Source organism: Polistes canadensis, unplaced genomic scaffold, assembly GCF_001313835.1.
Source record: "Polistes canadensis isolate GaletaPanama2010 unplaced genomic scaffold, ASM131383v1 scaffold_33, whole genome shotgun sequence".
Taxonomy (NCBI): domain Eukaryota; kingdom Metazoa; phylum Arthropoda; class Insecta; order Hymenoptera; family Vespidae; genus Polistes; species Polistes canadensis.
The window spans coordinates 248,501-266,897 of NW_014569580.1; the positions used below are offsets into that span (position 1 = coordinate 248,501).

At 32.0% G+C, this 18,397-nt stretch overlaps 3 protein-coding genes and 1 long non-coding RNA gene across 11 annotated transcripts; 3 read left to right on the forward strand and 1 right to left on the reverse strand.

The window, feature by feature from the left end:
- Positions 1–4,680: 4,680 nt before the first annotated feature.
- On the forward strand, positions 4,681–7,743 carry LOC106784316 (mitochondrial import inner membrane translocase subunit Tim9-like). 2 transcript variants are annotated; one of them, XR_001381408.1, is made up of 4 exons: positions 4,682–5,008; positions 5,105–5,568; positions 6,185–6,279; positions 7,443–7,743. XR_001381408.1 is itself a non-coding variant. In XM_014743710.1 (2 exons), exons 1-2 carry the CDS (start codon positions 4,961–4,963, stop codon positions 5,330–5,332), a joined length of 276 nt encoding a protein of 91 aa, XP_014599196.1. In that variant the 5' UTR covers positions 4,681–4,960; the 3' UTR covers positions 5,333–5,489. The 2 variants fall into 2 exon arrangements, 1 of the variants encoding a protein (XP_014599196.1); XM_014743710.1 differs by lacking the exons at positions 6,185–6,279; positions 7,443–7,743 and having other exon boundaries at positions 4,681–5,008; positions 5,105–5,489.
- On the reverse strand, positions 5,689–8,576 carry LOC106784315 (G patch domain-containing protein 2). 3 transcript variants are annotated; one of them, XR_001381407.1, is made up of 6 exons: positions 8,395–8,576; positions 7,803–7,978; positions 7,150–7,504; positions 6,851–7,053; positions 5,998–6,783; positions 5,691–5,928 (listed from the first exon to the last, which is right to left on the reverse strand). XR_001381407.1 is itself a non-coding variant. In XM_014743707.1 (5 exons), the coding sequence occupies exons 2-5, from the start codon at positions 7,957–7,959 to the stop codon at positions 6,077–6,079; spliced, it is 1,422 nt and encodes a 473-aa protein (XP_014599193.1). In that variant the 5' UTR covers positions 7,960–7,978; positions 8,395–8,576; the 3' UTR covers positions 5,689–6,076. The 3 variants fall into 3 exon arrangements, 2 of the variants coding, with proteins under 2 accessions (XP_014599193.1, XP_014599195.1); XM_014743707.1 differs by having other exon boundaries at positions 5,689–6,783; XM_014743709.1 differs by lacking the exon at positions 8,395–8,576 and adding an exon at positions 7,650–7,663 and having other exon boundaries at positions 5,689–6,783; positions 7,803–7,932.
- A 57-nt stretch (positions 8,577–8,633) lies between these two features.
- Positions 8,634–9,211, forward strand: LOC106784317. Its single transcript, XR_001381409.1, has 2 exons — positions 8,634–8,704; positions 8,935–9,211. It is a non-coding gene; the product is annotated as an uncharacterized LOC106784317 (long non-coding RNA).
- Positions 9,212–9,922: 711 nt separating this feature from the next.
- On the forward strand, positions 9,923–17,277 carry LOC106784318 (muscle M-line assembly protein unc-89). Of its 5 annotated transcripts, none has more exons than XM_014743711.1 (10): positions 9,923–10,589; positions 10,799–11,329; positions 11,480–11,583; positions 11,693–11,915; positions 12,066–12,189; positions 12,718–12,865; positions 13,052–13,917; positions 15,572–16,142; positions 16,232–16,793; positions 16,936–17,277. In XM_014743711.1, exons 1-10 carry the CDS (start codon positions 10,085–10,087, stop codon positions 17,100–17,102), a joined length of 3,801 nt encoding a protein of 1,266 aa, XP_014599197.1. In that variant the 5' UTR covers positions 9,923–10,084; the 3' UTR covers positions 17,103–17,277. The 5 variants fall into 5 exon arrangements, with proteins under 5 accessions (XP_014599197.1, XP_014599198.1, XP_014599199.1 ...); XM_014743712.1 differs by having other exon boundaries at positions 12,069–12,189; XM_014743713.1 differs by having other exon boundaries at positions 11,525–11,583.
- The last annotated feature ends 1,120 nt before the right edge of the window (positions 17,278–18,397 follow it).

Here is an 18,397-nt window from a genome sequence, read left to right on the forward strand (position 1 = left end):
GTCGCGTTGTTGTTGACTGGCGCGACACCGAGTACCGCTGACATCAGCGTTACGCTACAGGGACGCGTGCGGGATGTCGTTATGTAAAAAATTAAACAGAAAGAAAACGATCATTTACTACATCTTCGAATGAACAACTTTTTATCTTTTTTTTTTTTGTCAATTTGGCAGAATCGTAGCTTCGTAACTTTGTATAGGTATTTTTAAAAGAATGATCATTATAAAACAAAATAATGTTGAATTCATTTGGTATTCGAATAAATACAAACTTGGATACAAGAACACAATACTACGAATTCCCTTCGACGCGCGTGACAAATTTCGTCCGATTGACGAAGAGAACGTTGACCTTGGTCAAGCAAGCAGCCATTACGCGGCGACCATCGGGTACCGCGTGTTTCTTTGCAAAAATTACGTTTCCGCCGACGTTACCGCCAACGTTGCCGACGCAGAAAGTGACGTCACGTGCGCGCGAGCGCGGCAGTCGCGTTTACTCGCCGTGTAATATTATGCGAAAAGCGTAGACAACGCGGTACGATTACGACGAAACGTGCACGATTGTGCGATTATTATATCGGTTAACGTGATGACGACGTCCTGCAGTATCGTTTTCAGCTTTGCTCAAGAATCTTGTCTTTTTTATTTCTTTTCTTTTTGTTGTAATTTCAACGACTCTATTTTAAAATGTATTATCTGGCCGATGTCAGCGCCACCGACGAATACTTTCCGAAGGATACCGATTATAATACACGCGATAAAAGCGTATCTTTTCGTGTAATAATAACCAATACTACTGTGAGATAATATTACGAGCACTTTTTATCTATTTACCATTCGTTTTTTTTTATTTGTTTTCTTTTTCTTTTTTCCTTACGGAAGAAAAAAACAAAGATGCTATTACAAAAAATACATGACAACGACAAAAATATTTATCCAACTACTTGGTTTCTAGGCATCTCTCTCTTTCTCTCTCTCTTTTGTTTTCTTAGTTTATTTCTCTTTTTATCTCTCGTTCACACGCTCATGTGCCATTTACGAGGCAAACCGGTTCTATACTTTTTGCGAACTCCGGCTTCGCGAGAATGTTGATTTTTGCGACATATACCGCTGGGAACCTAACCTACATCGTTACTCGAGTGAGTTGGAAATGGTGCTTGGTGTTTCGATGCCCTGCAGACCTTGAATATGTCGAAGGCTTTTTATTATATATCATGCACATATGTATGTACATACGTCTATCAACAGCACTGATTAATTTAATGTTTGCTACAAAAATAAGTTAAAATATGGTATGCTCGTTCTTTTTCCTTTTTTTTTGTTTTCTTTAAATAAAGTGCGTAAAAAAAAACAAAAGAATAAACAAATTTAAAAGATATATAACACAACACACTTATTTATGTACATATATCAGTACTCGCGATAGGAAATGCAACACGTGCCAATCTCGTGGATGTGTGAGAAAGAGTGGGAGGTGTAAAAGGGGCTGGTTGGTTGAAGGGTGTGAAGAGGGAGGGTAGAAGAGAGGTCGTCGGATAAGAGGAACCATTATGAAATTTAGTCACGACAGAAACATGAGTCGAATCGAACACCGTCGTCGTCGACAGGAGGAGGAGGAGGAGGAGGAGGAGAAGGAGGAGAAATGGAGGGAGGTTGATGGTTATTTTTTATTCAAGGCGCATATGCATGGCCGAAAATATTTTTACGCTATGTAATGCGTACGGCATACGCATGTGGCCCATTAGCGGTTAGCACGACTATTGTTCTCACTAACCTACAACACTTTAGCTCATTGTCATGCTTTATTCGTGATGCTTTCCCTCCCCCATCCTCCCTACTCATCCACCTCGTCCTCCTCAAGAGCGAAGGTGAGAGCTTTTGATAACTCCAAAAATAAACTGACCCAACCTTTAATTTTGTCCTAATGTATTAACTCATTCGCTCAATTCTCTTGAACTTTTAAACAATCGACATATGACATATATAGTTTTGTTCTTACTTATCATCAATTTAAAAATAATTTAAATTATAACTATTGTTGTGTAGATTTTTATTTAGGAATGGGTTGAAATCAAAATAAATTGTAATAAAGCAAGTATGTATGTTAAGTACCGAAGAATTGAAGACTGTTGGTGCACGCTAGGAACGCGCAGACGATGGTATCCAAGTATACGTGTGGCAGTTATAAACCGGTTCGACAAAACTTTCGAAAATTCCGGAATGACGTAGTAATTCTCTCTCTCTCTCTCTCTCTCTCTCTCTCTCTCTCTCTCTCTCTCTCTCTCTCTCTCTTTCTTCCTCTTTCTCTTTTTTTTACATGTTTTATAAATACATACATATGTAGGTACATACCTATAACCGAACGACAAGACGAACGGTCCTGTTTCTTTCTGAATGGTTTTTTTTATTTATGTAAGAGATACTACCACTTGAACTCTTTTCGAGTTGGCTATTGACGCTATTATCGAGTTTGATCGATTTTTTTCTTTTTCGATAGTTAGATTACCCTGTTCTATATCCAACTATCGTCCATTATTTTTCTTGATTTCTTCTGTTTTTTTGATAAATAATTTAATAATAAAAAATAAGCTTCCCCAAAATAAGCTGTTCTCCATACGTACGAGCGTGGATTGACGTGTTTGATCCTTAAAAATAAATAAAACTATTCAACCCACCCACGTATGATTGATTTGTATATATATTATATATATTTTAATACTAATAGTATATATTTCAATGGTTTATTAATATATTTTTTGTACTTACCTTAATTTATTTTGAAAATAAATGACCACACTCAAAATGCACAAACATAAGATTGCACTATTGCATTATTGTTTCCTGCTATAATATTATATAGTTAATATCTTTAGAACTATTATTAGCACCTTTGAAGTATTACGTATGAGTGGGTTACATATGTATAAACGTGCATACGTTATAATAATAATAATAAAATTATCATTAAGTATATTATTAGCATTTTTTGAGCAATTATTTGCAATTTGCGGAAATATATCGAAACGAATCGATATGATAAAAGTTTTTTCGTTTTTTTATTAATACATTTATTTGTTATGAATTTTGTGCTACAATCGAAATACGAAAATAAATTGGCACGCATTCAAAAGTGCAACGAACGCTACCATATTTTTTTACAATATATGTATGGTAAGTGCATAGTAATTGACTTTATACAAATCAATGCTCTTTGCGTAATCTTATTATCGTACGTATTATACGTAAATTACTAAACAGATTATCTTTCTCGGTAAAAAAAAAATTGACAAAATTTGGAGCAAACATACAGCAGTGGCAGCAAAAAAAGAAGAAGAAAAAAGCTTCGAGCAAAAATATTACTTACGTTACGTCGTTGTTGTCGTCGTCGTCGTCGTCGTCGTCGTCGTCGTCGTCAATCGAATAAACATTTTCATTCTGTGATTCAGACGAATCATTTTCCCGGTTGCTCGTAGTATAAACCTCCTCCATACTGTTAATTTCTTTATGATCCCTCCAATCTTGAATTTCCTGACGTAAAATCGCGATAGGATCTATTTGCTCCTCGTAACTTTCGCTGTTCATTGATACAACGTAGTTTTTATTTTCCCTTTCTTTTGGCGTTCTAATTTCTTTGCGCGAAAATATTTTTAAATTTCTTTTTAACATTTCTTTGATTTCTTTTTTTTCTTTTTTCCGGTTATAAAATTGCACTTGTCAAACTTCTTGTTCAAACTAGTAAAACGAGGATATACTCTTTGAATAAACTCACTGAAAAACATTTAAACATTCTTACACTCTTATAATACGGAGCGTTCTAAATGTATTTATTCATTGGTTAGAAAAAGCTTACAAAGGGAACGATGTTATTTGAAGATAAATAAATATTAAAAAAAGAAGATCGAACCGATGCAGGTCGTTATACGTTAAGAAAATTTAAAATTGTGACCGATTGGTAATCTCTATCTTACCGACGCAGAAAAGGAAGCGACCGAATCATCGATGACAAACGAAATGAATAAAATATTTTATATTTTTTTTTTTAGATAAACAACTAAATTAAACCGAATCACATGTTTTATCGTAATTTCGAAAAATATTGTGCATAAACAAAGTCTAATTTATTCAACAAGCGTAGATATTTCTATGATAAATTTAGAAATCAAGTAATAAACCCATTGGTGGCGCCATCTGTCTTTGTAAGAAGTTTTTAATGAAAAACGCGCGTGTTCCTTATTCGTTCCATTTTACAAAAATATTAATAATCCTATTAAAAAAATTATATAATTTAATTAAAATTTCATTGATATAAATAAAAAAGTATAACAAAGGATTTAAATATTTAACCGACACTTTTTTTCTTATTATTAACGGTTGAAACGATTAAAATGGTTGAATAATTGGGTTTTAAAAGAGTGTTCGTTATCTGTTCGTAATATGCGAATTTAAATAATAAACTAACACACCTTTTTATTCACACTCTTTTATATTGATTATATTAATATATTATTTATATATAATAGTAATCATAATTTGCAGAATTGGTTTTGTTCACTTTAGGAGAATTTCTTCACTTTGTAAACAACCTAGATTAGTTTCTGACACTATTTTAGGAACAGTCGTAGTACAGCACTGCGAATAAGAAAATATTTTTGTTTTCTTTTTCTCTCTTTCTATTATCTTCCTGATTCTGATTAGTTGATTCCGTAGCATTGTAAGAAGCTATGGTTAGAGACTAATAGAAACTTTCCTATAATAAGGACCACTCTGATTGGCTATTACTTTTGACTTGGTATTGGACAACGATTCTGATTAACTCGCTTAGCAATATGGAAGTGGTAGCAATATTAAATCAAGACCGCATTTGAATTTGTGTAGTCTTATATGTAAATCTTAACCTCAAATCTACTTATGTGACAATATTAATCTTTAATTACGAAACATTGGAATAAATTTATTAAACAAAATGGCTATGCAAGTTCCTGCTAAAGTAAAGTTCGATGAAATTCAGACTGTATGTATTCATCAATATAAAATTTTTCTTTTAAATTAATATTCTATTTGTAGGTTATCACAATTATTTTTTTTGTTGATATTTATATATTTCTAGTTTAAAAACTTCATAACGTCTTACAACAAACTATCAGAGATTTGTTTTATCGACTGCATAACCGATTTTACTACGCGTGATGTTAAACCCAAGGAAGAAAAGTGCGCGCTTAACTGTATGGAAAAATATTTAAAAATGAACCAACGAGTCTCCCAGCGATTCCAAGAATTTCAAATAATTGCCAATGAAAATGTATTGGCAGCTGAAAAGAAACTTGGACGGATATAATGTCGAAGAAAAATTTGTGTTTCATGTATAAAACATATTGATATAAATATTATATAATTGCATTACATGAAAGGTTAAAGTATTGTATTCAATTTATTTTTTACCAAATATCATGACAGTTAAATATAAATTTGATATTTTCAAATATGAGTTTAAATATGAGACACGTTTGTTCTGACGTTATAAAAATAATTAACCTATCGTGGTTGGATCATTTAAATGATTTTCAATATAAGGTATGTGTGATGTTTAAATTAAATTTATACAAATCTCATATAATATTCTAAGAAATCATTTCGATCTTATTCCTTTTTAATTATTACAAAGGAAAAAATGATACATGTTCATGTGTTATGAATTTTTACAAATTTATATACTGTATGATGTACATATAGTATTAACAAATGTTTCACGTATACTAATTATCACTCACAATAATGCGATATGCTATGCTAATAAGAAAAATACAAATTGTTATTTACATTCAGAATCATGAAACTTACTCTATGCGTAGTAAATTGATGAACTTATTCATTATTATTTCATATTTTGTACAAATTTTAAAGCTGCATTGGACTATAATAGAAAGATTAAATCTAGAAAAAAATCACAATTTTGGTATTAAATTTAACGTTATTATAATACATCAATTCTAGAATACCTACTTAATCTTATTAATAGTAAACAGGTTATCTGTCCAATTAGGTATTAAAAAACAAACTAATGCAAAGCGATGCATATAATTTAACTCGATTTTGAATGTCCAAAATCTTGAAATTTTGGTTTTCCATGTATTTCAATTTCCATATTATTGGAGTCCCAATCAAATTGTGGAAAACTTATTGATTGCAGCGGCATAGTATCTTGCGTTTGTTGGACAATTTGCGTACCAAAACTTGTACTAGAAATATGTTGTTCATGACATTGCATCATTGAATCGGGATTAGGTGAGTTAGGAGGTGTCTTTCTTAATCTTTTGTAATCAGAGAATCTGTTTAACGACACTTGATCCACGCACACAGCTTGAGTTGTATGTAATGTTTTATATAATATTGGACAACCTAAATCGCCTTTTAAATTTAAACTGTATAAATTGGCAAGACGACGTAACTTCTCCCTTTCAGCTTGGCGCATGGGATGTAATTTAAGTTCGCTTTGAGATGGATCTTGTAAAAATCTTGATACTTTCTCATTCGCTGACGTAATGATTGAATATCCGGGTTTATTATCAACGTGACGACGACCAGCTCGAATTTCTCTACCAGTAAAGCCTTCGCGAATTCGTTTCACTTTTTGTCTATACCTTTTTCTGCTTTCGTCGGTAGAATGTTCGAAACTACCGTGTAATATCATTTGGAATGTCGAATCTGTTCCTATTTTATCTTCAGTCGTACTGTCTCCATCATCCCACCAATTTGATTCCACTATCCAGTCGGATTGTTCGTCGTCTCCTAAAAGATAGAAAAAAGTAAACAATAATCAAATACATACGTTTAACAAAAAGCAACAAATATTTACCTTCGCGATCCTCGTCATTTGTGATTATACCATTTTCAGAATCGCTAGAAGAAATACTTGAACTTGATATACGCGAGCAATCTACGGTCTCTTCACCTTGTATATTCCCCCGAACTTTAGACTTTGATGTTCTGTTTGGTTTTAAAGAACGCATTTCGCAATCGGTAGAACGTTCTCTGCATGATCTCTTACGTTTTCCACACCTAATAGTAGAAATATTTAATACATAACTTGATCAAGATTAATTGTAATACAATTGTCTTGGTGTATATAAATTTTGTAGGATCTCTAGATTTTACCATATGGCTTCATATTTATTTTTACAATCGTTCCTAAGGACCCGCTTTTTTCCCCCTAAAGAGGTCGACATAATAGTAACTGTTTGCGATGTAGATGGATTAGAATCAGAATCGACAGCCATCTTCTTGAATTTCCTCTTACGCCTGGTGTTAGTCCTTGGTATAAAATTTTCATTGACCGAATCGCTCTCTATGTTGCTTATATTATTCAGATTAGAAAACCTTGCAAATCTTTTAGTTTGATTGGTGTCATCGCTGTCCGACTGATATTTAGAAGGTGTTGAATTTTTTAGAATACGGATATCGCAGATGGAAGATGAACTATCATCCGAGTGTTTGCTTATATTCAGCGAGGCTGGAAAATAAATGCGATTCTTATCGAGCAACTTTATCTCAAATCTTGAAAAAGCTATTAATCAAAGATTACATGCGAATGTAATTCAACTTCTTGTACATTGATATTTATAGAAAGACAATCTTGACAACAATCCACTGTATACCTCGTAGAAGCAAACTGTAATTAATGTTGTCATAGAATTAGATCAATTGGTATTCTGTATCTTCAACTTTTAGTTTTAATAATCAAAATATATGCTCTATCATTTAAAAAATTTTTAATTACTTTCTATTGCTTTATATGTTCTTTCACTTACGGATATTTCCAGTTGAACGAGCTCTCCTCCTTATACCCCATCTACGTCTGACATTAGCACTGTTACTGCTTTCTTCAAGAGCAATGGTCAGATCATGCACAAGTGCCTCCATTTTTACTCTTAAGCCTGCTGGTACTGCTTTTAGAACACGCTCCATTTGAAGGATGCGTTTAATTCTAAATAAAAAACAAGCAACTAAGTTATATTACAAATATTTGAAAATTAATTGAATATTTAGTACAAAATACAATAGTAAAGTGTGATTATTTTTTAACTTATTTTTGTACCTTTGTACACAAACACAATTTTTCTTTAATTTTTATTCAATATAAAATAAAATTTTTTGTATGAGCAAACTTGTTTTATCAATCACATTACATATTAAAAAAACAGTTTTTATTTACTAATATCATTTATTAACACTACAAAAGAAAATATCGAAAGTTGAGAATAAAATAATATATGCATGTTTTCTTCATCAATAGTAAATACATTCATGCGTACACCTAAATACTCAAGAAATACTCGTAATTCAATCAATTCAATCAATATGCAATTTAAATGATTATTACAAACTTTCACGTCTACAGACCTTGTATGTAAGATTTGCAAGTAGTTGGTTGAAATTTAAACTAATATCATCGTAAAATGATAATTTAATTCTTTCGTCGAATGAAATGGGGGAAGAAAAAAAAAGGAAAAAAAAGAAAAGACAAATGTCGAATCAGTCAATTTTATTCGTCTTATTAGTCTCCTATCTTTTGGCCCACAGTGATGCACACTTGTAATAGGGAAAATAGGATAATGACCGTATGCTTCTGTGTGTGTGTCGCGTGATTGTATGTATGCAGGTATGTGTGTGGCGCAGTAGTCAAATCAAGTTAATAGACAAATATGTGCAGGTATGTTGGCCAACATTTCGGTTTTTTTTCTATCTCAATATAATTATTATAAAAATTTGTCATTAATTATTCTTTGATTTTTCAATAACTTTGTTCACGATATGTGACATAATTATCTCATAATTATCGTATACATGTAAGTTACACAACTGTTATTATATACATAGATGCATACATACATATATAAATATTTTAATAATTTGTTTTTATAAATAAAACTTTGTAATTAGCCAATAGAAGATAAACGAGCCTTCGAAAAGGTGCATTTAATTTTGCGAAATAATGCAGAAATTGCAAATGTTAGATAGCAGCCAATAAAGAAGAAGTTACAAAGCTATCCAATTACGTGCACGATAAGATAAAAATAAAAATGCAAGAATTTTCATTTAAATAAAACAAAACAAAAGAAAGAAAGAATTCTATAACTAATAAGATTTTTTACGTTGCACGGGTAATAATAAAGAGTTAATCATTATAAAAGAACGCTAAGTATAATTAGAAAGGGTAGAAAGAAAAAGAGAGTTTTTATTGGACATTGGAAGATGATTGAATGTGACGTATAAGAAAAAAGCATAGGAAGAAAAGACGAGTTCTGATTGGTCGTTTGGAAGATGACTGCATTGGAAAAGCAGGAAGCAGGGTTATCATAGATATTCGACCAAAGTGTTAACAGCTCCTCGGTGCTGTTTCCGGTTTGACATTACACGGACGCTCCGCACCTCCCGAAAGTTTTCGTATTCCTCTTCGTCTTGGTTTTCGGCAGAAAAAAAGTCGTCATCATTGATTTAACTCGAGAGTTTTTAAGTTACGTATTAATACGAATAAAGTGAGAAAGAGTGTTAAGATATAAACGATTTAATTGTTGGAACGTGATGAACGAAAAGAGGTGGAGAAGTCGAGAAGTTGATGAGGGACGGCGGGGCTTAGTGTTCGTGTAAATAGCGCGTAGTGGCAGTGTGTGCGCGCACGTTCTGCGCATCCTCGGATAGATGAGCGCGGGTTGCGTTATCTAGACGTCTAAAGTTATTATATTGTTTCTGCGTTGAACCTTTTATAATATATAACGTCGAAAATAATTATCGTTCGAAGGAACCTTGTTAAGGGATAACAAGACAATATCGAACATCGTATCTTTTTTCTTTTATTGGTCATCCTGCTCTTTTGGATATTTTACTTTCTTGTCCCGCTTGATTGTTCTTTCTTTCTTCCTCCCTTTTTCCTCTGTTTCTTTCACTCTCTCTCTCTCTCTCTCTCTCTCTTCCTTTCTCTCTTTTTCTCCTTCCACCCCCCCTCTCTCCGTCGGCGTTCTTTGCGATAAACGAGGATAGGGCTAAAGACGTGTCGCGTGGTTGGTCCCGCGGGTGAGGGGGGGACCGCAGAATGGACAGCACCAATGCGAATGGCGGGAACGCTAAAGTGGCGCGCGACGATTCTAACCTAGACAGTATTACCAGTATGCCGGAATTACAGGAATCCGAAAACAAGACGACTCTCGGCGACGCCGTCGCCGATACTGTTGTCGATACCGCGATCGATACAGCGACCGATACTGCGATCGATACAGTTGCCGGTACTGTTCCTGATAACGCCGCTGACACCGTCATGGACGTCGATATGGACGGTCAAGAAGTGAACGGTGATTTAAAAGGTTCTGTTAAAAAGAACCCCGCTACAACGGTCAAGACTAAGTTGCGCAAGTTTAAAGCCAATTCAACGAGTAGCATCGAAAACGACATTAACCTTTCCATTACAAGAGAAGGACGCAAACGTAAGCTTTCCGAACCTGATGACGCTAGTTCCGAAGAATCCATTGGATTTAATGGATTCGATTTACAAGGAGCTGATGAACTCGACACAGGAAGTCATGTTTTAAGAAAGCTTATTGGTAAAAAAACAAAACTCTTTATTTATTTTGTTATTACAATATTTAATATTTAGGAATTATCTTTTTTACTTCAGTCCTAATTTTGGACAAATAATTATAATAATCAATCATTAATACTTAAAAGTATTTTTACAATTGGATCTTTTATCTTGATCTTATCATTTCAGTCTTTTTCTTATTATATATTTATGTTTTCTCTTTGACCATAGCTGAAGCAGAAATTGCAGAAGCTCAACTTGCAAAACGCTGTAGGTATATGATACCAATGAAGAATTATGATGGTAGGAAAGACGATGATCAAGACTCGGATGATAATAAAATGCGTATATATGAAATGGATTCATTATTTGATATTGACAAGATAAAAAAAGAACGAGAGTCTGATTCAGATTCTATCGGCCTAGCTAATAGTATAGAATTAGACATGGAACAGCAAAGAGCTGAAGAATCTTCCACTAAGTCGGTCAACTCGTCGTCTAGTACAAGTAGTCCTTCAGGAATGTCACTAAAATCTAAAGGGGGTCGGATGTCGCGCGCCGCCAGTCCTGGGAGTGCTATGAAACAAAAATTGGCAATAGATATGTCCGATCCCGCTTTCAAGGAACCATTCAAGTACGGTTGGAAACGTGAACTGGTGTACAGAGCAAGTAATGATTCTAGCCTTAAGCGAATGGCAGATATTTATTATTATACGCCAAAGGGGAAAAAAGTAAGAAGTTTTAGAGAAGTAGCAGAATTCCGTAAGTTAATTTTCTTTTCACTAAATCGATACATATCTTTCTTTTTTTTTTTGTGTACCATAAATTAATGATGCACTTTGTGATTTACAATTTTTTCACTAATTCTTTTTTTTTTGTTTTTTGTTTCTTTATTTTTTTTTTTTATTGTAGTACATTCAAGAGAATTAACAATTGATAATTTTACATTCTTCAAAGAACCTATTGGCTTAGATGATCCTGATAAAGAAATTATTCGAGACGCGAAAAGGATAAGGGTAAATATTATTTTTCTATTAATATATTTGATTTCAAATTTAAACTGTTCATTAATTATATCTTGAGTCAAACTATATATAAGGATGGGGACGGGGGGGAACATTATAGGGTTCAATAGGACTTTCACCTACGCCGTCAAGGAGATCTTTCAGCACTAAGAAAGCTATGTCTTCGCGGAAACCTGTTGAAGAACAAGTTTCTGCATCATCACCGGCATCAACAGCTCCACAAACGACAGCATCAGCGACGCCTGCAAAAACTTCTGCTCGATCACCGAAAACACCTAGCAGTTTCAAAGTTAAAGTGCCTGCAAAGAAAACTCCTCAAATAAGTATGTATCCACTTATATAAGATATTTAAATGTTTCTTAGATTTTTCTTGTATTATGAATATATTAGTCTATACATGTTCATAAATTTTACCACTTATATATCGTACCATAAACATATTCTAATAATTGTTCTTTTTGAACAATGCATAGCAGAAATAAAACCATCGACAGAGGAAAAAGAAATGTTACCACCGCAACGAAATGCGACGAGTACAAGAAGAAGTCAACAGGCAGCTGAGAAAGCAACACCTGCTAAAAGCAAAAGATTGTCTACGTAAGTACTTACATTTGTCTCTTCTTTTTTTCTGGAACGAGATGTATATATTTAGCCAACAAGTATGTTCGTCGTTTTGTATGTCCGATGTAAATAAGCGAAATTTACATCGGTTTTAACTATCCTACACAGGGTTTTATAAAGAACAAAAGTTAACAAAATTTCAGGAAAATCACATGATGCAGTTTTAATGATTGCTATGTGTTATAGAAGAAAGCGCTTGGATCTTATTTTCGGTTCAATTTTCTATGAAACTGTGCGAATTTAGGATTAATAGAAAATACGGTTGAATATTTTTCTTCGCTTTTTCTAGAAACTTATTACAGCTATAACAATTTAGTCAATTAACATCTTACTAGGCGATTGTGGATATATATATAAGGCAGGACATATGTTTTAGAAGCAGTTAACTTCTATAATTTTCATAACACTACATATTTACCTAATTCTTTCTACTATCCCATAAATCCTTATTACCTATTTTAAACTCTCCTTTCTATTTTCCCCCTATCAACGCACATCTTACAGGCCCAAAGTTCAAGAACCATGCAGTATAAGATGTTCAACAAGTATGGGACTGATTCCCAGTTTACAGTGTCGCGTATGCCTTTGCTTATATCATCCTGAGTGCGTAGATGGCTTGGAATTTTCAGGAAGTGATGATTATATTTGCAAGGTAGGTATTTATTAACTATATTCTATTCTATATTAATATAGCAATTAAATAATACATGATCAATGTATTACATATATATATGCATTTTGGAAAAATGTATAATTGTTTCTAAATGCAATGAATGATTTCTTTTTCATTCATATATTTTCATTATTTTAATTAGCTTTAACTCTATTTGTGTTGTAGAATTGTCAACAAGATTCTACAGAAAGTCATCAACATCAATCAATGAATCCGTCTTTAACGCCACCTCCACTAATTCCGATAAGCTTGTTAGGCACACAAAATGTAAAACAAAAGTCGCAAACAGGTTTAATTCCACCTAAATTACAAAGAATTCCAAAGTCAGAGAACACAGATATACAATCGCGCAGTACTAACAAATTTTCAAAAACAGCTACCTCAACAAGTTCGTCTTCGTCGTCAGATAAAAAGGAAGATAGTTGGTTTCCTCAATCAGAGAATGAATTTTTGTCAAGTCACGATGGAGGAGTATTACCAAAACCGCAAAACATTGCTTTGATGGGAGGGAAAAAATATATAGTTGTACCAAAGAATAACTCTATGGCGGTTCAACCCGCTATTACAATAAAACCTGACAAAATTGGAGACAAACCGCCAATGCTGCAAGAAAGTTCTTTAATTGATGTATCTAATACAATGGAAAATTCGACTATTACAAATTTAGGTATTTCATCTTCCAAAAAAATATCCGGTGCCTCCAATGATATGACTGAGAATATCTATGATAGAGAATTGTCGAAAGACGTTTCTGTATCGTGCGGATCTTCCGACGACACGAATGAAACGTCGGATAGTAATATGAATAAAAATATTTTGAATGTATCTCTGTCAGAAAATCTAACTTCAAATGCAAAGGCATATTCGTCTATGGAAACAAGAAGAAAGAGTACTAGATTACCGTATAGAAAGACAATGTCTTCGACAACTCGAAATAATAGAAATAATATATTAAATGTGAACAGTGAAGTAACTAGAACAAATACAAAACAAATAGCAATTAATAGAAATGTAGTAAGGATGCGTAATAGGTAAGTGTTTTTTAAAAACATATGAGCATAGGCATTCTTATTTTACTTTATTCTGTCAAGCTTGTTCTACGAATAAGTTTTAATTTAAGGCAACTCTCTTTTGAGGTTTTGGCAGTTGCTTTGTACATATTGTATTTACAAGATCAGTATGCTATGCCTTTACAAAACAATAATAAGAACATAATGGCATCAGTAGCCTCTTTCTCTCTCTTTCTTTTTTTTCTCTCTCTCTCTTTCTCAACAATTTAATTAAATATTATATGTTATAATAGTTACTTTTATTAAGAAAGCTTTAACGTGCATCGAAATAATGAATAATAATGCAGCGAGAGAAGAAACTAGTCTTAATGTAATTATGTTTTAAAGAATAATTATAAAAAGTAGATTATTATCTATATGCATATTATATTATACAAATACATTTGAAAGCTACTTGTTTTTAATTGTAAATGCAATATATACTGGTGTCTATTATATTTGCAAATATAAAACTTATATATATATATATATATTAAAAAATGAATTTGATTTTATCTTATGATCGAAGCACACTGCCTTAGCTTCTTAGAAATGCAGCCAAAATCTTGACTAATATTCAACAAAAAAAAAAAAAGAAATAATGATTATGTACTCTGATCATTGTGGGTTCTCTCTGTAATTGTAGTATTAAAGTAAAGATCTAAACTTGGTAAATATTCAAGCAATGTTAAAAACATAATTTGTCATTGCGTCGATAATAAAATTCATTTCATTTGTTCGAAAGAAATCATTTTTAATACAGTGTAAAAGTATAATTCGATAATATTGATAATGTTTCTTTATATTAACACTACAATTATGGATTCAGCTATTGATAAGTGCTTCATTAAAAAAAATCTAATTCATTTTTACTTTTTATATTTACAGATATAATGACATGTGCGAGCAGAAAATCAAAAAAAAAATCTTAGTGCGTTTTCCCAACAAAATCGTCCTATATGTTCTTATCCTCTATCCTGTATATTTCATATTTTTCTTTTCTTTGACTATTTTAATTTATTATATTATCATCATCATTTTAAGATACTGCCATATAATATATAATTAGATTCATCGTCTATATTTCTCTAATATCTATTTTTTTCCAATTTTTATGTATTTAACGCATAAAATGTCACTTATATTATATTTTAAACGAATATGTACAAATTGGCAACTGCTTATATTATTTATGAAAAAGAAAAACAAGTAAATAAATAATGTGAGATCAAGCAACCCAAATAAAATAGGTATTCGTGAGAAAGTTGACCGGAGGACTCTGGATTGGATAGCTCAAAGGTTATAGAGCAGTCGCCTAGAAAATGGAAGACCCGGATTTGAGTACTGGTCCAGTCAGTTCAACGGTCCAAATATTTTCACGCGAATCCTATAATAAATAAATATAAAATATTAGAATATATCAATAACAAAAAAAAAATAAAAGGTATTTGCCATATTTGTTATTGCTTTAATCCGTGTATAGTATATATTTATATGAACATATATACATATATAGTTAAGTGAATGATAAAGTAGCTATATAATAATGTATTCAGATTATATGTATATAATGAAAAACGATATCGATGAACAAATTATATTTTAATTAACGGAATAATTACCTTGTTGTTTTCAGAAGACAAAACAAAAACAAACAAGAGTCAAACATACAGCAGCACTTCATGGACAATGTATGCGCAGGTTATCATGCATTGCTACGAATTTTTCAATATCTAAAAGTGCAAGAATTGTTACGCGCTTCTCGTGTTTGTAAAATGTGGCGAGATTTGGCTGCACATCCTTCCTTATGGAAAACTGTAAGAATGAAGAACAGCCAAGTGACGGATTGGGATGGTTTAGCAGATACATTACAAAGACACGGTACACAGCATCTGGATCTCAGGAAAATGCTTGTAGCAGGAGACTCTGATGGTATTTGGAGAAAGTTTTTACATGTAATACCCAGAGTTACCAGCCTAGTTAAGTTGGAGCTATGTAGATGTCCTGTTATGGTAGTAGAAGAAGTTATCAGAACTTGTCCGCAATTACAAGTATTGAGCGCAATGTCAATCAAATGTGATACTTTAAATCTAAAATTTATTGGTAACATTAAACAATGCCAAGAATTGAGATTTAAAGCAATAAGTGGAATGTCTTTGCTGGAAGATCTTACATCGTTAAAAGAATTAACACACTTGACACATTTGGTAAGTTATCTTCCAATAAAGTAATATATTACGATGCCATAAATGTATAATTACCCATTTCTTTACTCAATTGTTACTATCACTTATAGAGTTTAACATCAGTTAAAGAGCTTGGAAAAAAGAAAATTGATACAATACAGTTACTGGTAAAATTAGAAACATTGGAATTGGGAGAGTGCTCCGATTTTCCAGACAAATTTGGAACATCGGTTTTAATGAAATTACAAAAATTAGAACGTCTCCGGCTTGAAAAGGGCCAAGGATCCTGTTGTACATTTGACATCTTAGAAGGTGTTTCTAAATTGCCAAATTTAAACCAAATGGAACTAGTTAATTTTGACGTAAAAAATGGTTTCGATAAGTGTCTTGCCAGATGTAGAAATATCAAGAGGTTATTGATCATACCTACCTACATATCACAATCGGCTACTTCTAATAACATGGTACTCGGCGGTGTTACCGAATTGTCACATAATTTAACACATTTCGTTTGGGGCGTTACACTTGAATTGCTAAGAGTTACTGAATTATTTGTCGATCAGTGCAATTTGATGAACAAACAGGTTATTGGTGATTCTATACCAGTTTTGAAACCAGTACCCTGTTTGAGATTAATCGAAGATGTCGAGGATGAAAATGATAATCAAAGAGGTATATTTAATTGCTTTAACAATTACGAAGCTTATTTTCATATCATTTATGCTACCGAGATTGAATTGATTGAATTATTTTACAAATACAAGCAAGTCTTAATTCAAATAAAATAAAACCCTCTTTCATTTTATTTTTACAGGTGAAGATAGGCAATTAAATATGGCGAGTCCGCAGGTTGATATTTTACCGTTACCGCAACTTCAAAAACTTCTTTTAACTGCATTACCTAAGACACGTGTTAAAATATTGAAAATTCCTTTCCATGCCACATGGCGACAAAGCATTTCTGATACAACCTCCCAATAAAAAAAAAAGATAAAAAATATATATATATAAAATATGTATCAAAGAAAAATTTAAATGTAAAAGAAAACACACAAATTATTCGACACGCGTACGTGTTTCAAAGTTTTGTAAATTTGACTTTATAGTGTTTGCACAATCAATTACAATGTTTATAACTTGGATGAGAAATAATTTATATATTTATGTACTGTGAGTTTTATAGCCCCAACAATTTCTCTCTCTCTCTCTCTCTCTCTCTCTCTCTCTCTTTCTATCTATCTATCTCTATCTCTTTCGCAACGTGTTGGTACATTGTACAGCTAGTTATCAATGGCACAGTGCCACAGGTAAAGATTTTGTGATAAATAATTACAAGATCGCACTACGTATCACGTAAATTTTATCTAATTGAATACAAATTTTATGTGATGGTGATACTCTAGTTATAAATTTTCCCAATTTAATTAAAAAATTCTACCTTTTATAGTTTACAGTTATATGTCGCACTTTTTATCCGTACAAAAATGTTTAAGTAATATAACAACTTATCGAAGGTGCTGTGATATGTACCTATCTATGTTGATGTCATCCAAGTTAATTTGCATAAAGCTCTGAATAAATATTTAATCAATTATGATTATACAAAAAACTAACACTCTGAGCCCAAAGAATGATTAAATTACAAACAAATTTCATTTAAAATTGTGCCGAGTGGAAAGCAATTTCTTTTGTTTTTACAAATGTTGCGAAATTATATAAAATAAAATATAATAGCTTCTGTTAAAGAAAGAAAAACACATTCTTTCAAAATATATAAATATAATGTTGATTTTTTACTTCGGGTAGAAGGACAAATCTAATCATTATGGTTAATTTATAAGACTATTTAGTAATTAAATTGTATAAAATAACGGTATATAATAATATTATTACTATTATTAATTATTATTATTAGTTATTATTATTATTACCATAACTATATCTGTATCATTAATAATTAAGATACGAGATTTCCGCTGCAAAGAGTCTACGAATGAAATTAACAAATAATGCTGCAGGTGTGTAATATAATTATAATTCTGTTGCACTGTGCATAAGCAATATAAATAACATAAAGGAAGCTTATCGCGGTTGATCTGTACTCTAGTACAAATTACGTAGTTATAAGTTTCATCCGTTGGATATTTAAATATGTTTACGAATCGTGGGTGTTGAATCCACTTTTATTATTTCTTTGTTTGTTTGTTCGTTCATACGTTTTTGTTTTATTTCGATAAAAAAGAAATAAGCAATAAGTAATATAAATTTGTAAAATC